This window comes from Psittacula echo, assembly GCF_963264785.1.
Source record: "Psittacula echo genome assembly, chromosome: 21".
Taxonomy (NCBI): domain Eukaryota; kingdom Metazoa; phylum Chordata; class Aves; order Psittaciformes; family Psittacidae; genus Psittacula; species Psittacula echo.
The window spans coordinates 7,444,656-7,468,329 of NC_137757.1; the positions used below are offsets into that span (position 1 = coordinate 7,444,656).

The 23,674-nt window shown below is 64.2% G+C and overlaps 2 protein-coding genes across 2 annotated transcripts; both read right to left on the reverse strand.

The window, feature by feature from the left end:
- Window positions 1–1,047: 1,047 nt before the first annotated feature.
- Window positions 1,048–4,089, reverse strand: PEF1 (penta-EF-hand domain containing 1). Its single transcript, XM_080632402.1, has 5 exons — window positions 4,045–4,089; window positions 3,722–3,905; window positions 3,099–3,254; window positions 2,457–2,600; window positions 1,048–1,915 (listed from the first exon to the last, which is right to left on the reverse strand). Exons 1-5 carry the CDS (start codon window positions 4,063–4,065, stop codon window positions 1,686–1,688), a joined length of 735 nt encoding a protein of 244 aa, XP_080488528.1. The 5' UTR covers window positions 4,066–4,089; the 3' UTR covers window positions 1,048–1,685.
- Window positions 4,090–4,947: 858 nt separating this feature from the next.
- Window positions 4,948–22,936, reverse strand: COL16A1 (collagen type XVI alpha 1 chain; the record flags this gene model as incomplete). The annotated part of the gene is made up of 69 exons (XM_080632507.1): window positions 4,948–5,150; window positions 5,245–5,322; window positions 5,409–5,585; window positions 5,673–5,739; window positions 5,819–6,007; window positions 6,093–6,137; window positions 6,255–6,290; window positions 6,392–6,481; window positions 6,588–6,638; window positions 6,774–6,827; window positions 6,905–6,958; window positions 7,047–7,091; window positions 7,213–7,257; window positions 7,349–7,402; window positions 7,550–7,621; window positions 7,812–7,874; window positions 8,108–8,143; window positions 8,217–8,270; window positions 8,356–8,400; window positions 8,520–8,573; window positions 8,873–8,926; window positions 9,033–9,086; window positions 10,086–10,130; window positions 10,492–10,536; window positions 10,657–10,737; window positions 10,942–10,977; window positions 11,252–11,368; window positions 11,438–11,482; window positions 11,567–11,620; window positions 11,708–11,761; window positions 11,848–11,901; window positions 12,000–12,065; window positions 12,153–12,179; window positions 12,278–12,331; window positions 12,427–12,495; window positions 12,565–12,618; window positions 12,832–12,867; window positions 12,959–13,000; window positions 13,069–13,122; window positions 13,198–13,311; window positions 13,402–13,509; window positions 13,641–13,676; window positions 13,745–13,861; window positions 14,022–14,075; window positions 14,159–14,194; window positions 14,319–14,363; window positions 14,447–14,530; window positions 14,605–14,640; window positions 14,752–14,787; window positions 14,872–15,006; window positions 15,154–15,189; window positions 15,453–15,497; window positions 15,759–15,797; window positions 15,897–15,992; window positions 16,078–16,122; window positions 16,251–16,313; window positions 16,452–16,487; window positions 16,672–16,716; window positions 16,796–16,837; window positions 16,973–17,035; window positions 17,192–17,218; window positions 17,637–17,672; window positions 18,543–18,674; window positions 18,894–18,974; window positions 19,047–19,322; window positions 19,408–19,531; window positions 20,731–20,848; window positions 20,992–21,054; window positions 22,861–22,936. 69 exons carry the CDS (start codon window positions 22,934–22,936, stop codon window positions 4,948–4,950), a joined length of 4,797 nt encoding a protein of 1,598 aa, XP_080488633.1.
- Window positions 22,937–23,674: the final 738 nt, after the last annotated feature.

Consider the following 23,674-nt stretch of genomic DNA (forward strand, 5'->3'; position numbering starts at 1 on the left):
GCAGGGGGGTTGGAACTGGATGATCTTAAGGTCCTTTCCAACCCTAACTATTCTATGGTTCCATAGAATATATGTCTGTGAATGTATGCGCATATATGCATATGTACATACATCCAGCCATGTCTGTCAGTGTGCCTACAGCTCTATATTAGCAGCAGCATCTGTGTGCACACACACACGCACATGTGTGTATATATTTGGTGTGTCAGTGTGTGTGGCTACATAGGGGCCTCTATCAGTGTGTATCGATTCACACAAGGGTCCTACTTTGTGTATACATACATAGGGGTGTGTTTCTGGGTGCATCAGTGCTTGTTAGTGGGCGTGTATCCATGTCAGTAAGTGCACGTGTGCAGGTATGTGTATACACAGGGGTTCCTGTTTGTATGTATGGGGTTTGTATGTATGTATGTATATTCAGGCTTGTCTGTTACTCTGTGTGTGCATATATACACACACCCACCCCGTATATCTATGTATTTATTATATATTTATATAAGACATATATTATTATAATTTCCATATATATATTTACATATGTGTATATATACATGTGCACAGAGCCCTGTGTGTATATATACATCCACAGAGGGTTGTCAGTAAGTGTGTGTGTGCACAGGGTGGTGTTTGTGCATACATATGCTTCCCTGGGTATTCTTTCTACCTACCTACCTTCTAAAAGCTGCAGGTAAATTACTTGGGCTTTTAACTATTTTGTTTCATAAATATTCCTTCAAATATATAGTCTCCAAAGGCATCTCAGCTTCTCATCAGGCCCAATTCCAGCAGAATCGCTTAGACACCATTTTAAAACCCCAAGAAAACATTTGTGTGTTGGCTAAATCTTTACATTCCTGGTTGTACCTCAGCAGCAAATGCCAGCATCTGATTTTCTGTGATTTGACATGAACTGGGTTAAGAACCAAATCCAGGGCTACGCTACAAGCATAGGATGTGTCCCCAGAGCCGCTGCTGGCCCCATGAGGGTGACAGGAGGCAGGACCATGCTCCCATGAGCTGCTCAGCAAACACAAACCACTCAGCAGCCAGTGCACATCAGCCTTTATTCAAAAGCCGTAAAAATAAGCTCTAAACCGCTTCCAAGTTTGGCTTTGGCAGAGACACATCAAAGCCCACACTGGCAACAAGGGGGGGCAATGATCCAGCGTGGCCCAGAGAGAAACAGGGCTCAGGAAAGCTGGAGCACTTCCAGCAGATCGGAGGGGCTGGAAGTGCTCATGGGGAGGAAGAGCAGTTTGTGAGGTGAGGAAGGATGAGCTCTGCCATCACTTGAACCCTTCCTGCTGCTTTTCAAATGAAGGCCCAGCTTTTGGGCACTGGAGAGTCCCTGAAAGCATGATGAGACGGGGCTGTTCCACTGCAGACATCCCACCAAGCCAAGGGACAGCACAAAAGGGGTCTAAGGATGATTTTATGTCTGGCAAGGGAAGATCTAAGTGCTCCCCAGGAGGCACAGCACCAGCTATCAGTTTGGCTGTCCCACCCTGCAGCGTGGCCACAGAACCAGGCTTTAGTTTGGCGTGGAGGCATCTACTGCCATTGAGTGGGGACAAGGAATTGAAGCCGGGAGGGTCCTGGAAGGGCTCGGGGCTCCTTGGAAAGCTGCCCTGGGAAAACAGCTTGGTCACATCGCAGAGGAGAGCTCCCCACCCTCGGCAGAGGCATCACAGCATACGAGTCACAACCATGGTGAGGAAGTCCTCATAGCTCAGGCGCACATTGCCCACCAGCCCCGTGTCCTTCTCGCGGAAGGCGTCGGTCGTGCTCTGGAGCTGCATGCAGATCTGGATGAAGCGGTCCAGCTGGATGCTGGGGCTGGGTGATCGCTGGGCATAGCGGGCCAGCAGCAGCTGGCTGAACTGGGGGCTCAGGTTATAGCCCATCTGGGAGAAAGCTGGGAGCATTAAAAACTTGGATTAAACCTTCCTGACAAGAGGGAGAGTGACTGCACCTTGCCTGCCCCTTGCTGGCACACACCCCACCTCCCACTGCCCCACCGGCTTCCCTTGCAGCAGCGGGTGTGTGCAGGCAGGGCTCTCCCAAGGGAGAAATGAAACCAAGGCACGAATTCCAGACATTTTTCCCCTCCATCAGACACACACACCCAAAAGCTCCTCCCAGAAAACAGGCTTTAGCCGGATGCCATTTGAGGGGGCATTTTGGGTTTCCTTAAGGAAATAAGTTTGTGCCACAACCCTGCTGCAGCTCCTCGTCTCCTGTCCCGTGGGAAGGCTCAGTGCCAGCTCTGCCATGGCTGGCTCAGCAAGCCCAGCATGCTGCTTGCTCCACCACTGCATGGGAGGCACCCCAGGAGCTCATATTCACCCAGCCCTGCTCACCAGGAGAAGACACCAGTCTGGGCTGGCAATAAACACCAGCAGAGGCAGATGCTGGTGTCAGCAGGGGTCAGGTTGGTGTCTCTGCCTCTCACCCACCTTGCTGGAGCTCACTGAAACTGATGGAGCCCGACTGGTCCCTGTCGTACTGCTGGAAGAGGTTCTTCCACTGCTGGATGAAGCGCAGCAGGGCTGAGAAGCCGTACACATCGATGCGTCCTGACCTGGTCCTGTCAAACGTGTCTGAGGAGGAGCAGGGAGTGAGGAGTGGAGCAAGGGTACACTGCAGAAACTCCCAGAGAGCTCAGGATCTGTGCATGGCTCCCCAGCACCCAGCTCTGGCCCCAAAAGCTGTGATCAACCAGCACCCAAGAGGCTGGTATGAAACGGTACCAAACCCCGATGCAGGCACATCCAGGGGAATGGGATGACTCTGGCTCAATACTGGAGCATTCCCCCCTTTTCTCCTGGCTCTTTGGGAGCTGGGGCTCATGCGGAGCTGGGCTCCCTCTCCCAAGCAGGATTCTGAGCCCCTGACTTGTGTCCCCCACTAAAAGGGTGCTCACAACTCCCTGATTTGCCCAGCTCTTGCTCCAGAGAGCACTTACAGACCAGCTGCCCAAGTAAGTGACACCCAGAGACAGGGGAATATGGCCTGGGCTGGGCTTCACCCTGACAGCAGCGCATCCCAGACAGATCAGCACAAGCAGCAGCAGGAGGGCAGGGAGCACCCAGACGCACTTATCATCAGCAGGCAGGTCTCATCATTGAACGTCGACCAGTTGGAGTTGACCAGCGCCTGCTTCAGCTCCTTCACAGAGATGTACCCACTGTGATCGGCATCCACCGCCTGGAACCAGGAGAAGGCCTCTGGGTCCACACCCGGGGGAGCGTTCCCTGCATGGGGAGAGGCCATCAGCAGCTCCCACCTCCCCTCAGAGCGACCACTGACTGCTCCATCCCCGGCGGTGGCTCACAAGGGCACCAGGGCCTCAGCGCTTTGCTAAGTGGCGTTTACAGCCCGATGATCCCAGGGATACGGGCTGGGAGCGCCGGGGCTCGGCACGTAGCGCCTGGGGGCTCAGGAAGCGACACACACCAGCCCCCGGCACGGCTGGGGGCCATAAACCCGGACACTTGATGTGTGGCCAGGAGGTTTAACGGGTGGTGCTCGGGGCTAGAGCCTCCTCAGCACCTCCCTACCCATCCTAACGCACCAAACCGGGGCTCAGCTTCACCCACGGGTGAATGGAGCCCAGCCGGCTCAGGGGCACCGGGCTGGGGAACACCCCAACCCCGCAGCGCCACCCAGGGGCTCGGTACCGATCACGGGAGGTTCTCCTGAGTCTCGCAGCCCCACTCACCTCCGGGAGTCGCTCCTCTGTAAGGCCCGGGCTGGGGCGCGCAGCCGGGCGATCCGTAGGGTGCCCCCGGCGGGGCGTGTCCGTACGGAGCTCCGAGAGCTGGGGGGGGTCCGCTGCCGTACGGAGCCCCGGTGTAGGGCCCGGCCGGGGGCGCGCCGGGGGCCGGTCCTGCGCCGGGGAAGCCCTGGGGAGGGGACAGAGCCCGGTTGTGCGGCCGGTGCCTGGCACCGCGCTGCCGCCCGCCCCGCCCCGCCCCGCGCCGCCGGACCCCTCCGTAACCTCCGGACGCCGGCCCCGAGCCCCCGGCCCCGGCGCGGCCTCACCTGCCCCGGGTACGCCGCCATGACACGGTTTCCGCTTCCCCTGACCACGCCCCCCTCAGTGAGGTCACGAGCATCACGCACGCCCATTGGTCTCGAGATGGCCCCGCTCCTCTCGGGGGGCGGGTCAGCTGGGCGGGGCGGGAGGAAGCCCTGAGGTGGAGGCGCCTTAAGGCGGTAATGGCGGCTGGGTGGGAGGAGGTGGGTCCGACCGATGCCCCTCGGTCACTCCCGGAGCACGGCTGGGATCTACCCGGGGCGGGGCCCGGGATCAGCACAGGAACAGGGGGCAGGAGTGGGGCTGGATCCCCCTGGGAACAGGAGTGGGATCTCCTCAGGAGCTGGTCCGGGATGTCCCCAGAGGCAGGGCTGAGATCAACCCAAGAGCATGGCCGGGATCAGCCTGGGAGCAGGGGTAGGGCCAAGTCAGAGCTGGGATCTCCCCAGGAGCTGGTCTGGGATTGCCCCATATCATAACTGGGAGCACCTGGGTCAGTTCTGGGGCATCCACATGAGCTTGTCTGGGATTGCTCCTGAGGCAGGGCTGGGATCCTTTGGAATCAGAGCTGGGATCTCTCCAGGATCTTTCCCCATCAGAGAGATGTGGGGGGCACCGTGCCCCCAGCTGGGGTGGACTTAGTACCGAGTGCTGGGCTGGGGCTCCAGGGCTGTGCAGAGTATCCCTCGGGCACAGGGATGGGGACAGGGAAGTGGCGGAGGCAGGAGGCGTGGGGGCACCAGCACGGGTGTATTTGACCGGGCAGGATCCACCCGCCCTCCCGATCCCTGCGGAGCTGTACAACATCCGCCTCCCGCCCCCCGTCCCCCGCGGAACAGGCACAGCCCCGGCACAGCGGGGAAACAATATTAACAGCACAGGCGGGGGACGGGGACACGAGGGGACCCTCAACCGAAGGGGCCCTTGACGTTCTTGGGCTGGAAGAGGGGCTGCTCCATGGGCAAGGCCCCCATGCACTCTGCCGGGCTGCAGTGCCCCGTCTTGCCTGGCTGCCCCGTGGCACCAGGCGGGCCGGGGATGCCGGGGATGCCCTGCTGCCCCACGGGGCCGGGGGGACCCATCTTCCCATAGCCTGGGGGCCCTTGGGGACCTGGAAGAGAGAAAGCAGGGGAGGGTGGCAGGGTGTGGAGATGGGTGCAAGCTCCACCATGGGGCTGGTGGGGATGAGGAGGGAAGGGTCTTACCCGGGGGTCCGGGGGGGCCACTGTCCCCCATCAGCCCCACGCCCTTCTCTCCTTTCTCTCCTTTGGCGCCCGGCTCACCTGGAGGAGATTTGGATGGACAAGGGTGAGACCCTGGCACAGCGGTGACAGCGCCGCGATTGGGGGACGCGGGGAGCAGCACCTACCCCGCATGCCCGGCACACCCTGCCGGCCCTCCCTGCCGATCTGCCCCGGCATCCCTGGGGAGCCGGGCGGGCCCGGCCGGCCGGGCAGCCCGTCCTTCCCTGGGGGACCGGGTCTCCCCGGGGATGCCACCATCTCCACCGGGAAGTGCAGCCGGGAGGTGTAATAGGCCATCCGCTCTGCAGGAAGAGGTGGCTGCGCTCAGCACCGGTGGGGACAAGGTGATGCCGAGGGGTGACCGGCCCTTGCCCCCACCACCCCGTTACCATCAAACATCTTGTTGAGCTCCTGCCGGATGAACCTCTTGATCTCGTCGTAATTCACCACGTCTCCCTGGAGGACACACGTGAGGGAACGCTGCCACTGGCCCAGCAGGGGACAAGGGTCCTGCCCCCCAACAGCTGCTCCTTACCGTCATCCCCGGGGGTCCCGGCAGCCCAGGGCTGCCTGCGGGGCCCGGTGAGCCCGGGGGACCCCTCTCTCCTGCAGGTCCCCGTGGCCCCACGAGCCCCATGGAGCCACTTTTCCCTGGCCCTCCTGGCATGCCGGCTCTGCCCTTCTCCCCGGGGTAGCCGCGCTCACCGGGGGAACCAGCATCACCCTGGGAACAGACATCAGCGCTGGCATCCCCTGCCCTGAGAGGGATGTGAAGTGCTGGGATGTGTACGGCCAGGCTCTGCCCTCACCTTCTGCCCTGCCGGTCCTGCGATGCCAGGTTTTCCTGGGGGACCCTGGGGGGACACAGAGGAGCAGGGTGGCAGCGAGGTCCCCATCACGGGCAGGCCAGAGGCTGCCACCACCCAGCCCCAGGTCCCCCTGTGTGGGAGAGCCAGCAGCCACACTTGTACCTCTTTACCCACAGGTCCATCTGGTCCCTGCTCCCCCTGTGGAACCAAAGTGGGGCAGTGTGAGGCGGTGCTGCCCTGCAGGCGCCCCTGCACCGGAGCGCAGGGCTCTGTGCCCCTTCCGTGCCTGCTGCACTCACCGGTGGCCCTGGGTGGCCGGGGGGTCCCAGCTGTCCTGGCATCCCGGGCAGGCCTCGCTCCCCCACGGAGCCGCGCTCGCCCTTCAGCCCCTGCAGGGAGGCAGGAGGAGGGAGCCGGGAACATCCGCAGGGATGGGGTCCCCAAAGCTGCTCCCATGTTGCCCGCCGAGCCCCACATCCCACAGGCACCACTCACCACTCCAGCGAGGCCAGTGGGACCCGGCTGCCCCGGGGTGCCAGGGGGTCCCTGTGGGCAGAGGGAGGAGTGTCAGCTCAGGGGCACCATGGCAACATCCCCACTCCATGTGCCAAAGGGAGATCCCACCATGCTCCCCTCCATGGGCACCATCCTGGTGTGCCAGAGAGAGCAGGACCAACTTACAATGAGCCCCGGGGGTCCCTGCCGGCCTTGGGGTCCCATGGGTCCAGGTTCACCCTGAGGAACACAGGGTGATGAGGGGGGATGAGAGGCCCATGCAGCTCAGGGCTCCCAGCACCCGTCCGCTTGCTCACCTCTGCTCCTGGCCGGCCTGTGCTCCCCGGGGGACCAGGTTGGCCGCAGTCACCCTGGAAAGAGGAAGGGACACCACGGGCAGTGCAATGTGGTCCCTGGAGCTGTCACCACTGAGTGTCCCCCAGTGCCACCATCACTCACCTTTGGTCCCGGGAGACCCGGGTGCCCCGTCTTCCCCTTGAAACCCTGGAGAGAGAAGAGAGCTGAGGGGGTCCCCGTCCTGCAGCACCAGGATGGTGGGATGCCCACTCCATGTGCCCACCCACCCCAGCACCAGGGAGGGGTGATGAGGGCAGTTGTCACTCACCGGAGGACCCATCATCCCTGGTGGCCCAGGGGGGCCGGGGTCACCCTGGAAGGAAAGAGACAGGGGTTGTGGGTGTCTTGGGGGATGAGGGGTGGCTGACCCCCCCGTAGAACCCCAATGGGTCCTGCAGCCTCACCCGCTGCCCTGGCTTGCCATCCTTGCCATCCAGTCCCTCTAAGCCAGCAGGGCCCTGCGGGGACAAGGTGAGGGTGTCAGGGGGTGGCTTGCATTGAGGGGCTCTGGGGGTCCCCCAGGCCATGGGAATGGGTCCAGCCAGCGGCACTGTCCAGCAGCACCATGATACCGGTGGTCCTGCCCCCCATGGGGGGGGTCTTACCTGGATGCCTGGCGGTCCAGGAGGCCCAGGGGGTCCTGGCATCCCCGTGGGGCCACGAATGCCCTCGCTGCCCTGCAAGAGCCACAGGAGGTCCCAGGAACAGCCACGGATGGGCCCCAGAACAGGGACCAACCTGGCCACCAGTTCGAGGGATGAGGGTGCCACCAGCCCGAGGGTGCCACCATGCAGCCATGTCCCAGTGTCACTGCACAGTGTCACTGCACGATGGAACTGCATGGTGGCATTCACACACAGCACTCACCTTCTCAGCTGCAGGTCCTGGTGGCCCGGCTGGACCAACCTTCCCTGGGAAGCCGGGGGGTCCCTAAGGAAAAAAGCAGCATTGAGTGAGGGTAGAGCCCAGCCCCGCACAGCACCGACTCCAGGCTCAGTGCAGTGGCTTTGCTCAGAGGCTGCTCTCTGCACTTTATTCTATGGGATGTGCCCGTGCTCCCTGGATGGAACCCTCCATCCCATCCCAGCCCCATGGGGACGCAGAGCCCGGGATACGTGCTGTGCTGGAGCATCGCTCCTGCAGCCCCTTTGGGATGCACTCACCGGTGGTCCCGGGAAGCCAGGCTGGCCCTGGAAACCCTGCGGAGACACAATGGCTGAGCAGGACCCCGACGGCTGCATCCTGCCCCGCGGGGGCCCCGGGGGTGCTCACCTGCTCCCCCTTCTCACCAGCGCTGCCAGGAAGTCCACGCTCTCCCCTTGGCCCCTGCAGAAAGAGGGGGTGAGGAGGGTGAGGAGCATCTCGCTGCACCCACAGCCCCCCCATAGCTCCCACAACCCCCAGGACCTACCGCTGGCCCTATGGGGCCGGGGAGACCGTCCAAGCCAGGGGGTCCCTGGGAAGGGAAGGAACAGGTTGGATGGATGTGGCTGGAAGGACCTCAGCCCTGGTGCCCACAGTGAGGGGAGTGGTGGGAGAACCCCCAGCCCTGAAGCACGGCCCCAAGTGACTCACCAGCTCCCCTTTCTCCCCAGGGGGGCCCACGTAGCCTCGCTCGCCTTTGATGCCCTAGGGAAGGAAGGAGATGAAGGCTCCATGCAGGACAAGGGGTGGGCTGAGATGTGGGGCATAGATTGAGGAAACATGGGCGCAAACATGGGATGCACAGGGAACAGATGGGGTGAACAGAGAGGAAACAGGAATGTGTGGGATGGGACGGATGGGACAGGGATGAGCCCTGCAGGGAAATGGTGCTCATTGCCCACTGGGCCCCTGCCCCAGCTGCATGGAGGGGCCCTCAGCAGGCACCGGGGGGTACACGGAGACACAGGAGGTGGCAGGGGCTGCCTGGCCCCCGCAGTACTCACAGGGAGGCCGGGGGGCCCCGTCGCCCCCGGGTAGCCGGGCTGCCCTGGAGGTCCCTGCACAGGAGGAGGACAATGCTGAGCCCTCTGCAGTGTTCCTGCCCGGTGCTCGAAGCCCAGTGGGCACCAGTGTCCCCACATCCCTGCTGCCCACAGCACTCACCGGCTCCCCTTTGGCTCCAGCAAGCCCGGCAGGGCCACGTTCCCCCTGAAGACCCTTGGGAGGGAGAAGAGAGGAGCTGCAGGGGGGCTCCTGCAGCCCCTGCCCCGGCTGCACCTGCAGCACAGCCAGGAACGAGGACCCAGGCACGGCCCCTGGGGCCTGTGACCTGCACCAGCCCCGGTCAGGACCCGCTGGGCACCACGTGCCCCGGGCTCAGCACCCAGGGGTGGCCGGGGGACACCCAGACATGGGCCACTGCTGTGGTCAGGGCCCAGGGTCAGCCCTGGAGGCACAGGCAGCTCAGCCCATGGGGTGCCAGCTCCCAGCACCCCGGCCACGCACCAGGACACTCTTAGACCACAGCTCCAGCCTGTTTCCCAGGCACGGGTGACATGGGCTCCGTGTCACGGAAGCACTGGATGGGTTAGTGAGGTGATGTGGTGTTGGAGGCTGGACAGCACACGCTGGCACACCGCAGAGCGACGACCCACACAGACCCACACAGGCCCACACAGATCGTGGTGTTACAAGGACATTCGTGGATGAAAGGACAGGAGCAGGACACAACCAGCACAAAGAGCCACCGGCACAGCCCCACTGCCACCTTGTGCTAGGATGGAGCACATGGGGAGCAGGAGGATGAGGATAAGGTGAGGATCGAGATGAGATGGAGATGAAGATCAAGATGGAGGTGAGGATTGAGGTGGAGACTAAGATCAAGGTGGAGATCAAGATGAAGATGGAGATGGTGGTGGAGGCTGGCTGCCAGCTGGTCCCTGGCACCCTGACAGCAGCCTGGGGACTGCTGCTGTCCTCAGTACACACAGGTCCCACGGCGATGAAGGGCCCCAGCACAGGCCCCCGGGAAGATCATTCCCGGGTCTGCCGAGACCCCCTGCATAGGGATGGAGGAGATGAAAATGGGAGGATGGAGATGGGGTGGAAGGTGGGGGGCAGCTGGGCTGCAGCTGCTCCCGGGGGCACAGGGACACAGGACACAGCCAAACCAAGCGGCAGCAAGAGGCACAGAGCAGAGCCGTGCTGGGTCCTTACGGGCAGTCCGGGTGCGCCAGGCGTTCCAGGAAAACCTGGAGGGCCCTGAGGGGAGAAACAGGGAGGTCACAGCCTGGAAGTGGCACCCAGAGCCTGGGCTGAGTCCTGGGGATTCCACAGAGTGGCTGGGCACGGGATGGCTTGAGCTCAGCCTCCCACCAAGCCGGGTTCCTGCTCTGTCTCCAGGTTGGCAACACTTCCACCTCCATCTCCAGCCTCACTGGGAATAGCCATGTTGTGCTGCACCTCCTGGTCATGACCCTGGCCCTCTGCTCATCATCATGGCTCAGAGCAGGGCATCAGAACCCCCTTGTGAACTGCAGTGGGGGGCTCCAAGGCCCTGAGGACCATACCATGATGCCCACAGAGCCTGGCAACCCCCCCATCTTTGGAAGGGTTTACTTACGATGGGTCCGGGTGGCCCTGGGGGTCCCCGAATTCCTGGTGAGCCCTGGGGGAAATCAGTGCATTGGATGTGACCACAGCGAGGACAGGGCCCGGCTTTCAGGGGCAATGAGGGACCCACAAGGGCTGGATGCTGGGCCCGGTGTGGGTGTGGATGCACATGTACCTGCTCTCCCCTCTCGCCAGGGATCCCCGGCGCGCCCGGCAGCCCAGGCTCACCCGCGCAGTGCGGGTCGGGGCTGTCACCCTGCGGGGAGCGGGGATGCGTCAGGAGCCGGAGCCAGGTCCCGCTTCACCCCACGGCTGAGCCCTGCCAAGCCTCGCCAGTGCCCCCCGAAGTCCCGGCTGCTCCCGCAGCGCGGGTGCGGTGCCGGACGCAGCAGGAGCGGGAGCCGGGCCGCAGCCCCGCCGCAGGGCCGGGAGGGGGCGCTGCGCAGCGCGGATCACTCACCCGAGCCTCCTCCGCCCTCGGGAGCTGCGCGAAGCACTGCAAGAAAACGCAGGCGTCACCCGGGCCTTCCCTGCGGGGGGCACGGAGCCCGCATCCCGCACCCTTTGGCGCCCAGCGCCCTCCCCGGGGCCCCATTGCGGCGGCGGGAGCTGTGCATGGGAGCAGGACCGGCGTGCCCAGAGCGTGCCCAGTGCGTGCCAAGCTGCTTTGCAGTGCTGCTGCGTGAGCCGGCGCAGTGTCGCTGCCTTTCACGCCGGCAGGACCAGGGGCTGTGGGCACCGGGATCCCAGCGGTCAGCATTAACACTCACCTCGGCGCAGGTCTCACTGCCGGGGGCACCGGGCATCCCCCCGGGGCCCTGCTCGCCCTTGGCACCACCAGCCGCTTCGAAGGCTGCCTGCAGCTGCGCGCAGTCCCCGCACAGGGTCTGGGGGGAACATGGGGGGTCAGGGGCACCCTGGGGTGCTGGAGACCCCCGGGCACTACTCACACTCACCTTCAGCACCTCAATGTTCCTCTCTGCCATGATGGCCAGTGGGCCCTGGAAGAGACACAGGAGGCATGGGGCTGGATCCTGTGCCACGGGAGCAGGATGGAGGGATGCGGGCGCACAGCTGGTACCTACCAGGTCTCCTGCTGGCCCAGGAAGTCCCGGCAAACCGTTGTGTCCTGGCATTCCCTAAAGCCAAGGAGGGAGCTTTGCTGTTTAACCCCTGTGCTAAAAGCTGGGCTGGATCAGTCCCAGCTCCCATCTCCCAGTGCTCACCTGGCGGCCCGGGGCACCGGGGGGGCCGGGGGGACCGGGAGCTCCGGGGGGACCCTGCAACATCCCAAGACACAAACAGAGAGAGGTGGGGAGGAGGTGGTGGGGATGGGGGGGCTCAGCACAGTGGGGGCAGCACCCACCTGCGGGCCCGGCTGCGGCTGCCAGGTCATCCCGGTCCATAGGCCTGGGGCTCCCTGGGGCAGAGGGAAAAGGAAGAGGGGTCAGGGGGGTGAAGCAGAGCTGGGAGTGCCCGTGGCTGCTGGGGGTGTCCATGGGTGCTCGAGGTGCTTACTGGCATCCCGGCGTAGCTGGGGTCCTGACGTGGGCTGGGGGGGCAGGAGCATTCCCCAGGGTCTCCCTGCAGAGAGGGGAGGTGAGGGCAGCGAAGGTGATGGGGAGGCACAGGGTGGCGTGGGGGTACAGCCTGACCCTGACCCCAACTCACCTTCTCGCCCCAGGCACCCTTCTCCCCCTGCAAGAAGGAAAGCCACAGATGCACATAAACAAGTGGCCCCTGGACCTCCCGCTCCCCCCTCCATGGCTCAGCACCCCGCTGTGCCCAGCACATACCGGCAGCCCGCTGGACCCAGGTGCCCCGGGGAGACCCGGCTGCCCTTCGGGGCCCTGTGAGGAAGAGGAGGGTGAGGAAGCTCTGGGCTCAGGCCCTGGCATGGTGGTTTACAGCGAGGGATGGGCAGCAATGCCCACCCAGGACTTACCGGTGGCCCTGGGATACTGGGCCCTGGTGGCCCTGGGGGTCCTGCAGCACCTTTGGGCCCCGGAGAGCCCTGCAGAGGAAGGACAGCAGGAGCTGGAGGGCAGTGGAGAGGGAGGGGGGCTGGGGGATGCTCCCTTACCTTGGCACCTTTCTCTGCTGGCAGCCCTGGGGGTCCCTGTGGTCCAGGGGGGCCCTGGGGGCAGGAGAGGGTGTTAGGTGCCCCCAGCAGCCCCAGCCAGTCCATGGAACCATGGAATGGATTGGGTGGAAGGGACCTTAAAGCTCATCCAGCTCCAACCCCTGCCATGCGCAGGGACACCTTCCACTAGAGCAGCTTGCTCCAAGCCCCTGTGTCCAACCTGGCCTTGAACACTGCCAGGGATGGGGGAGCCAAAATGGTACTTACGGGTATCCCAGGTGATCCGGTGCTCCCGGGCTCTCCCTGGGAAAACCAGAGAGCATGAGAGCCGGCAGAGCCACATGGCACAGCACGGCACGGCACGGCACAACACAGCATGGCACATGGCGCATACCTGTGGTCCCGGCTGGCCAATGCCCCGTGGTCCTGGCTCGCCCTATGGGGATAGAAGGGCAGTGAGCAGCCCCTGGCCCCCCATGCCCGGTCCCCCATGGCCCCACTCACCTGCAGCCCCTTCAGCCCCATGGGGCCCTGGACCCCCGGCAGTCCCGGCTTCCCCTGCAACACACCAGCGTCACCGCAGGGCATGGTGCCACCTCTGGGCACCCCCCGCTGTGGGGACGGGGCACTCACGGCTCTGCCAGGCTGGCCAATGCCCGGGGGGCCCTGGTCCCCTTTGGGCCCCGGTTTTCCAGGGATGCTGACTACATCCCCATGTGGAGCAGGACCAGGCTCGCAAGCATCTCCCTGCGGAGGAGGGAGCACAGGAGGGCAGGCTGGGACGGGTGACACCCCAGTGATGGGATGCAGATCCCCATACAAGAGCGGAGCTCTCACCTTCTCGCCTTTGGGGCCTGCTGGACCCCTGATGCCGGGCTCACCCGACAGCCCCGGGACACCGGCCATGCCTGGGGTGCCTGGGTCCCCAGGGCTGCCTGCGTCCCCCTGCCAGAGAGAGAGGACAGGGCTGGCACAGGGCAGGGGGCACAGTGCTCCCCCAGCCCCACAGCTGGGGGCGTCACAGCCACCTCTGCCACCGCCAGCCCCATGGGAACCCCATCCCCAGCGCCACTCACCTTCTGCCCCTTCTGCCCAGCATCCCCGGGCCTGCCCTGGGGAAAGGAGCAATGGCTCAAGCTGGAGCATCCCCCAAGGGGCACCCGTGAGGGGGAGCACTCACCGCTCTGCCGGGGAGGCCACCCTGGCCCCTCTCCCCTGGTGGTCCTGGCACTGTCAACACCGTGGCAGCCCCTTCGAGGGCCTGTGGCTCGGGAGGGCACTGCCCGCACGGCTCCCCCTGTGCAGGGGACATCGCGGTTGGTTGGAGCTTTGGGGACCAGAGCTTTGGGAGGCAGCTCAGAGCCCCTCACTGCTGTCCCCATCTCAGGGCTGTGCCATGCAATGAGCTGCACAGGTCTCAGTTGAGGGTTCAGTGCGGTCCCCATCTCAGCACTCACCTTCTCTCCTTTGAGCCCTCGCACACCTGGATCACCTTTGTCTCCCGGGAGACCCTGCATGGAGAACCCACAGTGGAGGTGACCCTACAGCCCCCAGCACCTGGCTCCTGCACCCCTGGGTCCGAGCACCCACTCACCGGTGTGCCTGTGGGTCCCTGCTGGCCGCCGTCCCCCTGGAAGGCAGCAGGGTCATGGTCAGACCCAGAGGAACCTGAACTGCCCCATCCTCATGGGGTGATGCAGCCATTCCTGCTCCCTTGGGGGCTGCAGCAAGGCAGGGGTTTGGGGGTCTCTCACCTTCTCACCCTTGATGCCAGCCAGCCTGGGGAGCCCCGCTTCACCCTGTCCGACACCCCATGCAGTTACACACCCAGCCCCAGGGTGCCCCTCGGGCACAGGAGGGGGGCTCAGCCCCACATACTCACCACTGGGTCACCCCGCTGCCCCTCGCTGGGTGCCTGCAGCAGCGCGGCAAGGGCACGGTCATCACAGGCCAGGCAGGAGTCCCCCTGGGAGGGCAGGGAGGGGACACGGCTCAGGCACGGGCCAAGCAGGCAGGCGGGATGCAGGGATGGACACTGACCTTCTCCCCTTTCATCCCTTGGATGCCGGGATCTCCCTGGGAAGGAAACACAGGAGCTGGTCCGGGTGCTGCCAGCAGGGGCTGGATGGTGCTCAGCATCCCCCTGCTCCGGCTGGATGAGCCACCCCTCGGCCCTATGTCACCTACCCTGTCCCCTTTGGGTCCTGCAGGTCCGGGTCTGTCCTGGGGAGGGGGAAACGAAGAGGGAGCGTGAGGGATGCTGAGGGAGCGTCTGCTCTGCCCCTCAGCCCCCGGGCTCAGACTCACCGAGACGCCGTCCCTGCCTGGCGCTCCGGGTGCTCCCCGGGGTCCCGGTTCGCCGGGCAGCCCCGTGGCACCGAGCAGCCCCGTGGCACCGAGCATCCCCTCGGGCAGTGTGGGACAAACCTCGCACGGCTCACCCTGCCCATGGGGACAGTGAGGCACAGCCCGGGAGGCTCTGAGCAGCCCTGGGCCCAGAGCACCGGCTCTGCGGTGGGGCTGTGCCAGCAGGGTCTGCCCGTGCCTGTTCCCATGCCCGTCCCTGCGCCCCCCAGCTGCTGCACCCACCTTGTCTCCTTTCGGCCCCAGGATGCCGGGAGGACCCTGTGGGATGACGCCAGGGAATGAGGCTGCTTTGAGAGCCCCCAGGCCAAGGTTTGCCCTGGCAATGCCACCAGCACCCCGCAGTCCCTGCCACCAGCTATGGCGCGGAATGATCCCAGCTCCAGATAAGGCCACCGACTCTCCCAAACCCCGCTCCATGCTTGGTCTCGGATCCCATCACTGCTCTGGCCAAGCAGCCCTGACCCCAAGCCAAGAAACCCGACCCTGACCCCGAGCCTTGGCTCCAGGCTCATGGTACTTACAGGCATCCCAGGGGGTCCTCCAGGTCCAGGAGCTCCTGAGCTGCCCTGGAGCCAGAGGTGGGAGAGCCTGAGCTCAGCAAGGGAGAGAGCTGCAGCCCTGGCGCCCCAGCAGCCCCGGGCTTCCCTTCACCCCTGGGGGGTCCTATCCCCCAAGACAAGATTTGGGCCACCCGGCTGGGGCTCGCCAGTCGGCAGCACCATGAGCCAGCACTGGCTAAGCTGCTTGGAGGCGGCTCCAGCCGGGAATCCTTGGCACAGCCCATGGCGAAGCCAAGGGCAGCCAGCACCTCCTTCCCCCCAGCTCACCTTTTCTCCCTTTGGACCTGGGGGGCCACCAGGGTCTCCCTGCAATGCAGAGAGGAAGGTGTTAGCCTGGGTGCCCCACTGCAGAGCCACTGCCTGCAGAGCCGGGAATGCCGCAGCCCCATGGCACAGGCTTCTTACCGGCTTCCCTGGAAAACCGATCCCAGGAGATCCTGGCTTCCCAGGGGGCCCTGGCTCCCCAGCCAGCCCCTCGGGTCCCACCAGCCCAGGGTCACCCTGGAAGGCAAAGGGGGTGTCAGTGCTGGGGATGCCTCTGGGTGCCCTGGCTCCCACGCGTTCACCCCCAAACCCCAGCTCTTACCTTCTGCCCCTTGGGTCCCACCACACAGATCTCTCCGGGCCGGCCCTGCCGGGGAGGAGCGGGGTGTGAGTGCCCCACACGTGCAGCACCATGGGGAGGGTGGGCCAGCAGCAGAACCCCACTGCCCAGGGGGAGCCCCAGGGGATGCCCAGGTACCGCCCAGCACTACTCACATCGCGCCCCGGGCGCCCCGGCTTGCCCTGTAGTCCCCCGTCGCCCTTCTCACCCTTCTGGCCCTGCAGGACACAGAGATGTCACCCGTGCTGCCTCCCGCGTTGTCCCCGGCAGGTCCTGGAGCCTCCAACACCATTGCAGGACCCATGAGGCTGCTGCCCCTGCTGCAATACTGGGACCTGCAGCTGCACTGGACTCACCTTCTGCCCATGGCTGCCTGCTGTCCCAGGTATTCCCTGCAAGGAGAAGTGGGTGCCCATGGATGGGCTTATGAAGTCCTTCCCTCCTGCTCCTTTCACCCCACCAGCACTCACTGAGCTGTCTCCTCCAGGCTGCACCCCCGCATCCCAGCCCAGGGTATACAAGAGACACGGGGGGGACGCACCCCACGCTCAGCCCCATCCATAGACCGCCACTCACCGCCTCTCCACGCTGCCCCTTCTCACCCCGCGGCCCCTCGGCGCACTGGGGAGGATGAGAAGGAAGGAGTGGGGTGAGGGTGGGCAGCACCAAGGGGGTGCACAGAGGATTGGGGGGGTCTCACCTGCACGGGGCTGCCGGGGTGGGTGCGCACGCAGTCAGCTCCCTGAGGAAGAGGGGAGCAGCTCAGGGGCTCTGCCTGCACCAGCCATGGCCAGGGATGGGGGGGCCATGGGGGCAGGAGCAATGGGACCCCCTTGTGCTGCCTCACAGCAGAGGGGTCCCTGCCCAGGACACTCACACGCTCGCCTTTCTCCCCCTTGCTGCCGGTGGTGCCAGGCAGACCTCGCTCACCCTTCCCACCCTGGAAGAGAGGGGAGATGTGGGCAATGAGACAGGGCGCGAGTGCCCCCATGTCCACAGCTCCTGGGCAGGGATGCTCCAGGCACAGCCAAAGGTCCATGTGGCCACGTTCCTGCTGGAGCCGGGCTCTCTGTGTGCTGGAGGGGAACAAACCTACCTTTGGACCTGCGGGGCCAAGCGTGACCTAGGGAGGAAGGAGAAAGGTGCCCTACAGTGCCCTGAGCCCCTCCAAAGAGCATCAGGAGAGAGCCCCATCCCTGCCATGGTCACTGCCCTCTCAACACCCTGTCCCCAGGTGCCACCCCAGGAACCCCATGAGGCACGTGGAGTCTCAAACACCCAAACATTCCCACACCTCCAGCCAGAGGTTGCTTAGGAATGGAGCCACATCTGGAAGGGATCAGACTTTCTCTTCCCTGCAGCCAGATGTTGACAGGCTCCAGGCCAGGAGGAGCTGTGGGTCGTGGGGGGCTGACACCCCCAAACCAGCACCACAGTGGCTGTCCCCATCCCCAGCTCAGCCCAGCCTGGCCCTGGCAGTCCCCAGGTCGGGGTCCCCGTCTCCTGCCAGCAGCACCAGTGCTGCCCAGTGGCACACTCACGTTTGCTGAGGCTGCCTGTGACGAGCAGAGTGGGCACTGGAAGAGACAGGGATGGTGGTGGCTTGTGCCAGCTCCATGCACTGCCCACAGCACCCAAACCCCTACAGCACCTGCAGCCCTGCAGCACCCGCAGCCAGGACCAGCCCCACACCTCACCCCTCACCGGGTGTCCCCTGGTACCCGGGGGGGGCCCTGTCACCCAGCAGAGCAGTGACATGGAGAAGGTAACAGGAGGAAAAGACAGGCAGGCTCATGGACCTCACGGCCGCAGGGCCCCCAGTCCAGCTGCTGGACCTGCTCTACAGCCCGGGGATCCCTGGCAGGGTCCCCCATGGGGATGCAGCCGCTGCGGGGAGATGAGGACATGTGGGAATGGGACATGGGGTGCACTGGAGATGCTTCCCGGCTCTGGCAGTGCTCCGGAGACACTCGGAGGGAACAAAGAGGCCCTTGGCTGCAGCTGGGATCGCTCCAGCAGCAGCAGCGAGTGAGTGGGGCCTCAATTCCTGCTCGGGGGAGCAGAGCAGCCACTTCTGCAGGCGTCCTGCAGCTCTGGCAGCAGCAGCAAGGTCCCAAATGCAACGGGAACAGACCCAGCCCAGGGCACAGGAGGGCTCCTGGCATGGCACCAGCATCAGCAGGAGAAAGGGGAGCAGAGCCAGCACCAGGGACTCTGCCACCTCCCCTCACCTCTCTGTGATCTCCCTTTGGACCAGTCCTTCCTGAGGTCCTCAGTGGCTCCTGCGGAGACAGAAGAGCACCCATGGGTGCTACCTGCCTGGTAGTAGTACTACCAGATAGTACCACTACCTGTGGCACCCACGGGTGAGACCTGGCTCGGGTTGAGCCCCCATAGAGCAGAGCAGGAGCATCCTGAGCCAGGCTGTGGGGGATGCGGGAGCTCACCATGCCCAGTGGCTCCTCCAGGCAGAAGCAGCGGGTGTACACGCGGCCCTCGGGCTGCGGCAACATCTCGATCAGGTTGCTGCTCTGCATCAGCTCTGCTTGCCGACGCGTCTTGGGTGCTTCTGGGAGGCACTGCTGGGAGAAAGGGGTGTGCTGGGAGGAGAGCTGGAAGCACCCGTGCACCTCGGGAGAGGGATGCATCCAGCACCATGCCCCACACTGGCCATGGGGTTGGCAGCACCCACGACCACCAGACACAGGTGAGCTCTGCCCTGACCATGCCTCAGTTTCCCCATTGGGAAGACCCCTGTTAGGTGATGGCAGGGCTGGGTCCAGGTGGAGGAGACTCACCCCACTGGCCAAGATCTCGCAGCACCCCTCTTGCTTGGCCAGCTCGGCATCGCAGTAGATCTGAGCTTGCTGGAGGTCGAACTGCAGTGGGATGGGGTGGGAGGTGAGGGGCAGGTGGGGGGGTCCTGCAGCTGCCCGGCCCCTGGCACTCACCCGCATGGGGGTGCCGCGCGTGGCGTCCAGCCCCAGCAAGGCATTGCCCTCCACGGCCAGCGCCCGCCGTGCCAACAGCGGCTTGGAGGAGATGGAGGCGCAGTCGAGGTGCACGGAAACGGCACGGCTCTGCACTGCCACCACCACCTTGTGCCACGACCCATCAAAGAGCGACGCCACGGCCTTCCCGGAGAACACGGCGCTGACGAATGTGGATCCTGGAGCCCGGGCTTGAAATTCCAGGCTCTTCTCGGGGCCGTGCATGGCCAGGGAGAGCTGGGCAGAGTGGGGACAGCAGGGTCAGGGGTGGCTCCCGGCTGCCCCCTGGCCACTGGCACATCCCTTGGCCCCACGGCTGTACCTGGGGGTAGCCCTGCCGGTCAGTGATCTGGAAGAGGTACCAGTGCTCCCCGGTGCTGTTCTTCTTCAGCAGCAAGGTGAGGACAAGGGTGAAGTTGTGGGGCAGCCCTCGGGGGAACACCTTCCTGCAGGGATCAGTGTCAGAGGTGGCCAGACCCAGCCTCGTGTTCCAGTGCTGGTGGGGGCACCGTCCCCAACACCCAACCCCTGCAATCACCCACCACCATCACCCCAAAGCCACTGCCTCCACCTCACAGCCCCTCCTGGGATCCGTGCACTTATCACCACAGCGTCTGTTTTTGTCCCTGACCCCCAAGGCTCCATGGGACGGATGCTCCCATGGCAGGGATCATAGGAACCATTCCCAGTGGGATGTGCCCAACTCGCCTGCAGCCTGCTCAGCCCTGGAAATACTTGCTCCAGGCTCCGCTCTGCTCCTGCCTCGGTTCCGCACCAGCGGTTTTCCAAGCCACCGCTCTGGAGCTGGACCAAGGTGTGGGGAACAGGCCAGAGCCACTGGGCCCCTCTGCTCTCCATGGGGCACCAAGGGGCAGGGCTGGGGTGGGCACCAAGGAGCACCCATGGGTGCCCCTCTGGAGCCTGTGACCTGGCTGCTGGGGCCACCTCCATGCTGAGCATGGCCCAGGGCTGGGTCTAGGCTGCTGCAGGCACCCAGCCAACAGCAACACCAGTCTGGAGCATCTGCCATCCCAAAGCCATCTAAGGACTTGGCTGCCCAGGTCAGGAGCCAAGGCTGGGACTCCATCACCCTCGAGAGATCCCCATGCCAGATGCAGCTTCATGCCAGCCCTGGGGCGATGTGGGGACAGGCAGGAGGAGGCAAACCACAACAGCTTCCTGCAGGAACAGCTCCTGAGAACATGGACCTGCTCCCACCTCACCACGCTGCAGCATCCGCGCCAGCCCAGCAGTGAGCACAGCCTCAGGCACGGCCGGGAGCGGGTCTGTGCGGGTCTCCCACAGCTCCCGTAGTGCCTGCTCAGAGCTCAGCAGCATTTTGAGCCTGTCTAGACCCTGCTGAGTGCCTGCCAAGCTGAGGAGAGCAGCCACGGAGCAGCCACAGAGCTGCAGTTGCGTAAGGGCTGGCCGCAGCCCAGCCCCGTCGCCACAGCTCATCAGTTACTCTCTAGGAGAAAGGTGGCTTGGGCACCTCTGCATCCCCTCAGTGCCATGGAGCTGCCCGGCATCTCCAGCGTGAGATAAGGGCAAAGCCAAAGAGCTTCCTCCATTGTTAAAACACAGGGACAGTGCCCAGGGATGCTTTGGCCACTGCAGTTCCCTGCCTTGTGCTGCCCGCACTCACTGTGTTGGCTGCACCAGTGGCACAGTGCCCAGGCGCAGCACCACCTGCCCCCGTGCGTGCCGGACCTTCTTGATGGAGGAGATCTTGAGCAGGTCAAACCTTTTAATCAGGTTAAAACCTACGGGACAAGAGCGGAGGTGAGAGCTGGCCCTGGCATGGGCGCTGAGGGTTGATGGTCTCCAGGTAGGGTGCAGAGCCCATCCCCGTGGAGTCAGGGCTGGCAGGGAGCCCATCTGCAGAGCAAGAGGGGCTTTTCCTTACCCGTTACATTCTCATACTTGTCCCCGACCAGATCCTCATCCCAGAGCTGTGGGCACAGCTCCCCTGCAAAGCAAATCCGCACATCACCGCAATGTCCCCAGGGCACAGGGCTGCTCTACAAACAGGGTTGGACTGCGCAGAGCTCCTCAAGCCCAAGTGGGTCTGGGGGCTGCCAGGAGCTTGCCCCAGCCCATGGAGGCTCCTGGCAGCCACGGGGCAGCACAGCTCCAACAAACACCACAGCCCCTAGCAGCCAGCCCACCAGGAGCGGAGCACAGCGCTGGAAGGGGCGGGCAGTGAGCTCAGAGCTGGCCTGCCCCCCTCCCAGGAAGTTCCCCAGGTGAAGCAGAAGCTTCTCTCAGTGACTGCGTGTTTGGAACCAAAACAGCCCAGTGGCTGGAATCAATATCAGGAGACTCGGATGGCTGCCACGGACACCCAAGGCGGGGAAATGGCACCCAGAGCTGGCCTTTGTGTGCCATCCTGGTGACATCCTTGGACCTGGTGGCCCTAGGGACAGGGTGAGGGCTCTGAGCCGCAGGGACCAGTGACAGTCCCAAGGATGCAACCATACTGATGTATTATTGCTTTAGCAGCATCAATCCACCTCTGCTGGTTGCTACCAGATGTTGGGAGGTGTGAGATAGAGAAGGGAACAAACGGGTATTGACAAAGGAATTTGTTTTTGTCTCCGTGCTCACCAGCCCTGGAGCAGGTTTGGCCCCTGACGATGGATTCATCCACCCCTTCCCAGCCCTCAGCTATTCCCAAGGGACAGCTCTGGCCCCAACAGCCCCACGTTCACCTCCAACTCTGCCCTAGACATCGCCCCACACTGACCCCTGACTCACACAGGGCCAGCAGCAGTGCAGGGAGCTGCCCATTTCCCCCCAGACCCTGACATGGCGGCGGCTTCGGACCAGCCCCACAGCACGCGTTGTGTGGTGGCCGGGGCGAGCTCCCTCCCGCTGGTGATGAGATCATCCAGAGCGGGGAAGGGGTGGAAAGAGAACGTAAATCACCCCAGAGCGATCGCTGTGAAGCCTCTCCCCACCCCAGCGCTGCCCCTTCCCAAACGAAGGGCTGGAGCCAGGAGAACATGCTGGGAGCTGGTGATGGCTGCGGGGTCCCTTGCATGGGCAAAGGCCCCCCGGCTGAGCCACTGCTCCACCCCACAGTGACTGATGCAACCACGGCTTCGCTGCCAGTGGCTCCTCCCCACCATCTGCCTGGAGCTCCCCCAAGCCGCAGCCAGCCCCAAACTGAGACCCACACACAGTGACCCCCATAGGCTCAGTCATCATTCGGCTATCCCCAGCTGCATGTGGACAGCACTGAGCCCTCCACTATTGGCATGGACCATGGCCAAACCTCTTCCCACCTCGCAGCCAGAAACCAAATCCCCCTTGGGAGCCCAGTGCATCTTCACCGCTGCCCCGTGGTCCTGGCTCACCTACAGAGCAGCCCCGGATGGCGCTGCCTTAGCTGCCAGCTGGCACCAGGCACCCAGTGGCCGGAGTGTGGCCAAACCCCTTATTCCCTCCATGACCCTGCAGCATTCCCAGTGCTCAGCTGCATCGGGGTGATGGAGGGCTGTCCCCAGGCTGGCTTCCCATGTCAGGGCTCTCTCTGGCATCCTGCCTGCACGGGATGCTGAGCAAAGCTGCACAGCCCAGTGGCGGCACAGAGCAGGGAGCTGATATCCACAGCCACCACTCCGGCCACCAGCAGGCCCTTGTGTGCAAGCCCTGGCATGGCTCATCGTGGTCCCTGGGCACCACTGCCCTGTGATACCTCCTTCTCCTTAGGCACAGACAAGGAGCAGGGTGGGATGCTCCCATGTGGACCCCTAGCTCCCAGTGTTCTTACCTTCTGCCGGTGGCAGCTCCTTCCCCTCGCAGGCACTGAGGAGTCCCACGAGCATGAGAGCCCGGAGACCCCTCATGGTGCCCAGGGCAGTGGCTCAGAGCTATGTGGCTGCCTGCGAGGGAGAGAGATGTGGCAGCAGCGAGGCAGGCACATGGTGGGCACTGACCACCAGCAAAGCCACCAGCACCGAGAGGATGCTGACCATGGCTCGGGCACGTTTTGGAGGCTCAGCGTGGCCCCCATCCACTGCTGGATCCCCCTTCTGCTCCACACCCAGCCCAAGCACACAGGGCAGGACCCCAGCATCCTGCCATTCAGGGGCTCAGTTCAACCCCAGCACCCGGATTTACTCCAAACATCTGGAAACACAGAGGCTGAGGTGCCCCAGAGCAGAACTGGTGCCTCCTGCACAGACCCCCCCGGAAAGGTCTTGCTCCCTCCCGTTTTATCTCCTGATCCCATGTGGATCCCCGCTTGGCCCAGGCCCTGCAAGTCACACCGACCTGGCTCCCTCCTGCCTGCTTCCTGCCACGAGGCAAGGCCGGGCTGCAGGAGCCGGCAATGGGACACACCAGACACGTTCAGCTCCACTAAGCACTGCAAGAGCAGGACCTGCATCCCTGCGCCTCCATCCCAGCCACAGCAACTGAGGACCCTTGCCACGGGCAGCCCTGCCTCTGCCTTGCCTGCACTTAGCTCTGTCGCACCCCCAACTCTTCCCTGCCTGCACCTCCCGGCTCCCCTCTGCTGTGTCTGGCACGGCTTGAGCCCATCCTGCTCCCCCTGCACCCACCCACGCCCTCATCCCGCTTCC

Excerpts from the sequence above, each read along its gene's own strand:
- PEF1 (XM_080632402.1), bottom strand. The coding sequence starts at position 4,065 with ATGGCGGCGTACCCGGGGCAG. Across the intron at positions 3,255-3,721 it reads CAGAGGAGCGACTCCCGGAG|GGAACGCTCCCCCGGGTGTG; the intron begins GTGAGTGGGGCT and ends CTCCCCATGCAG. Across the intron at positions 1,916-2,456 it reads TTTCAGTGAGCTCCAGCAAG|CTTTCTCCCAGATGGGCTAT; the intron begins GTGGGTGAGAGG and ends TAATGCTCCCAG.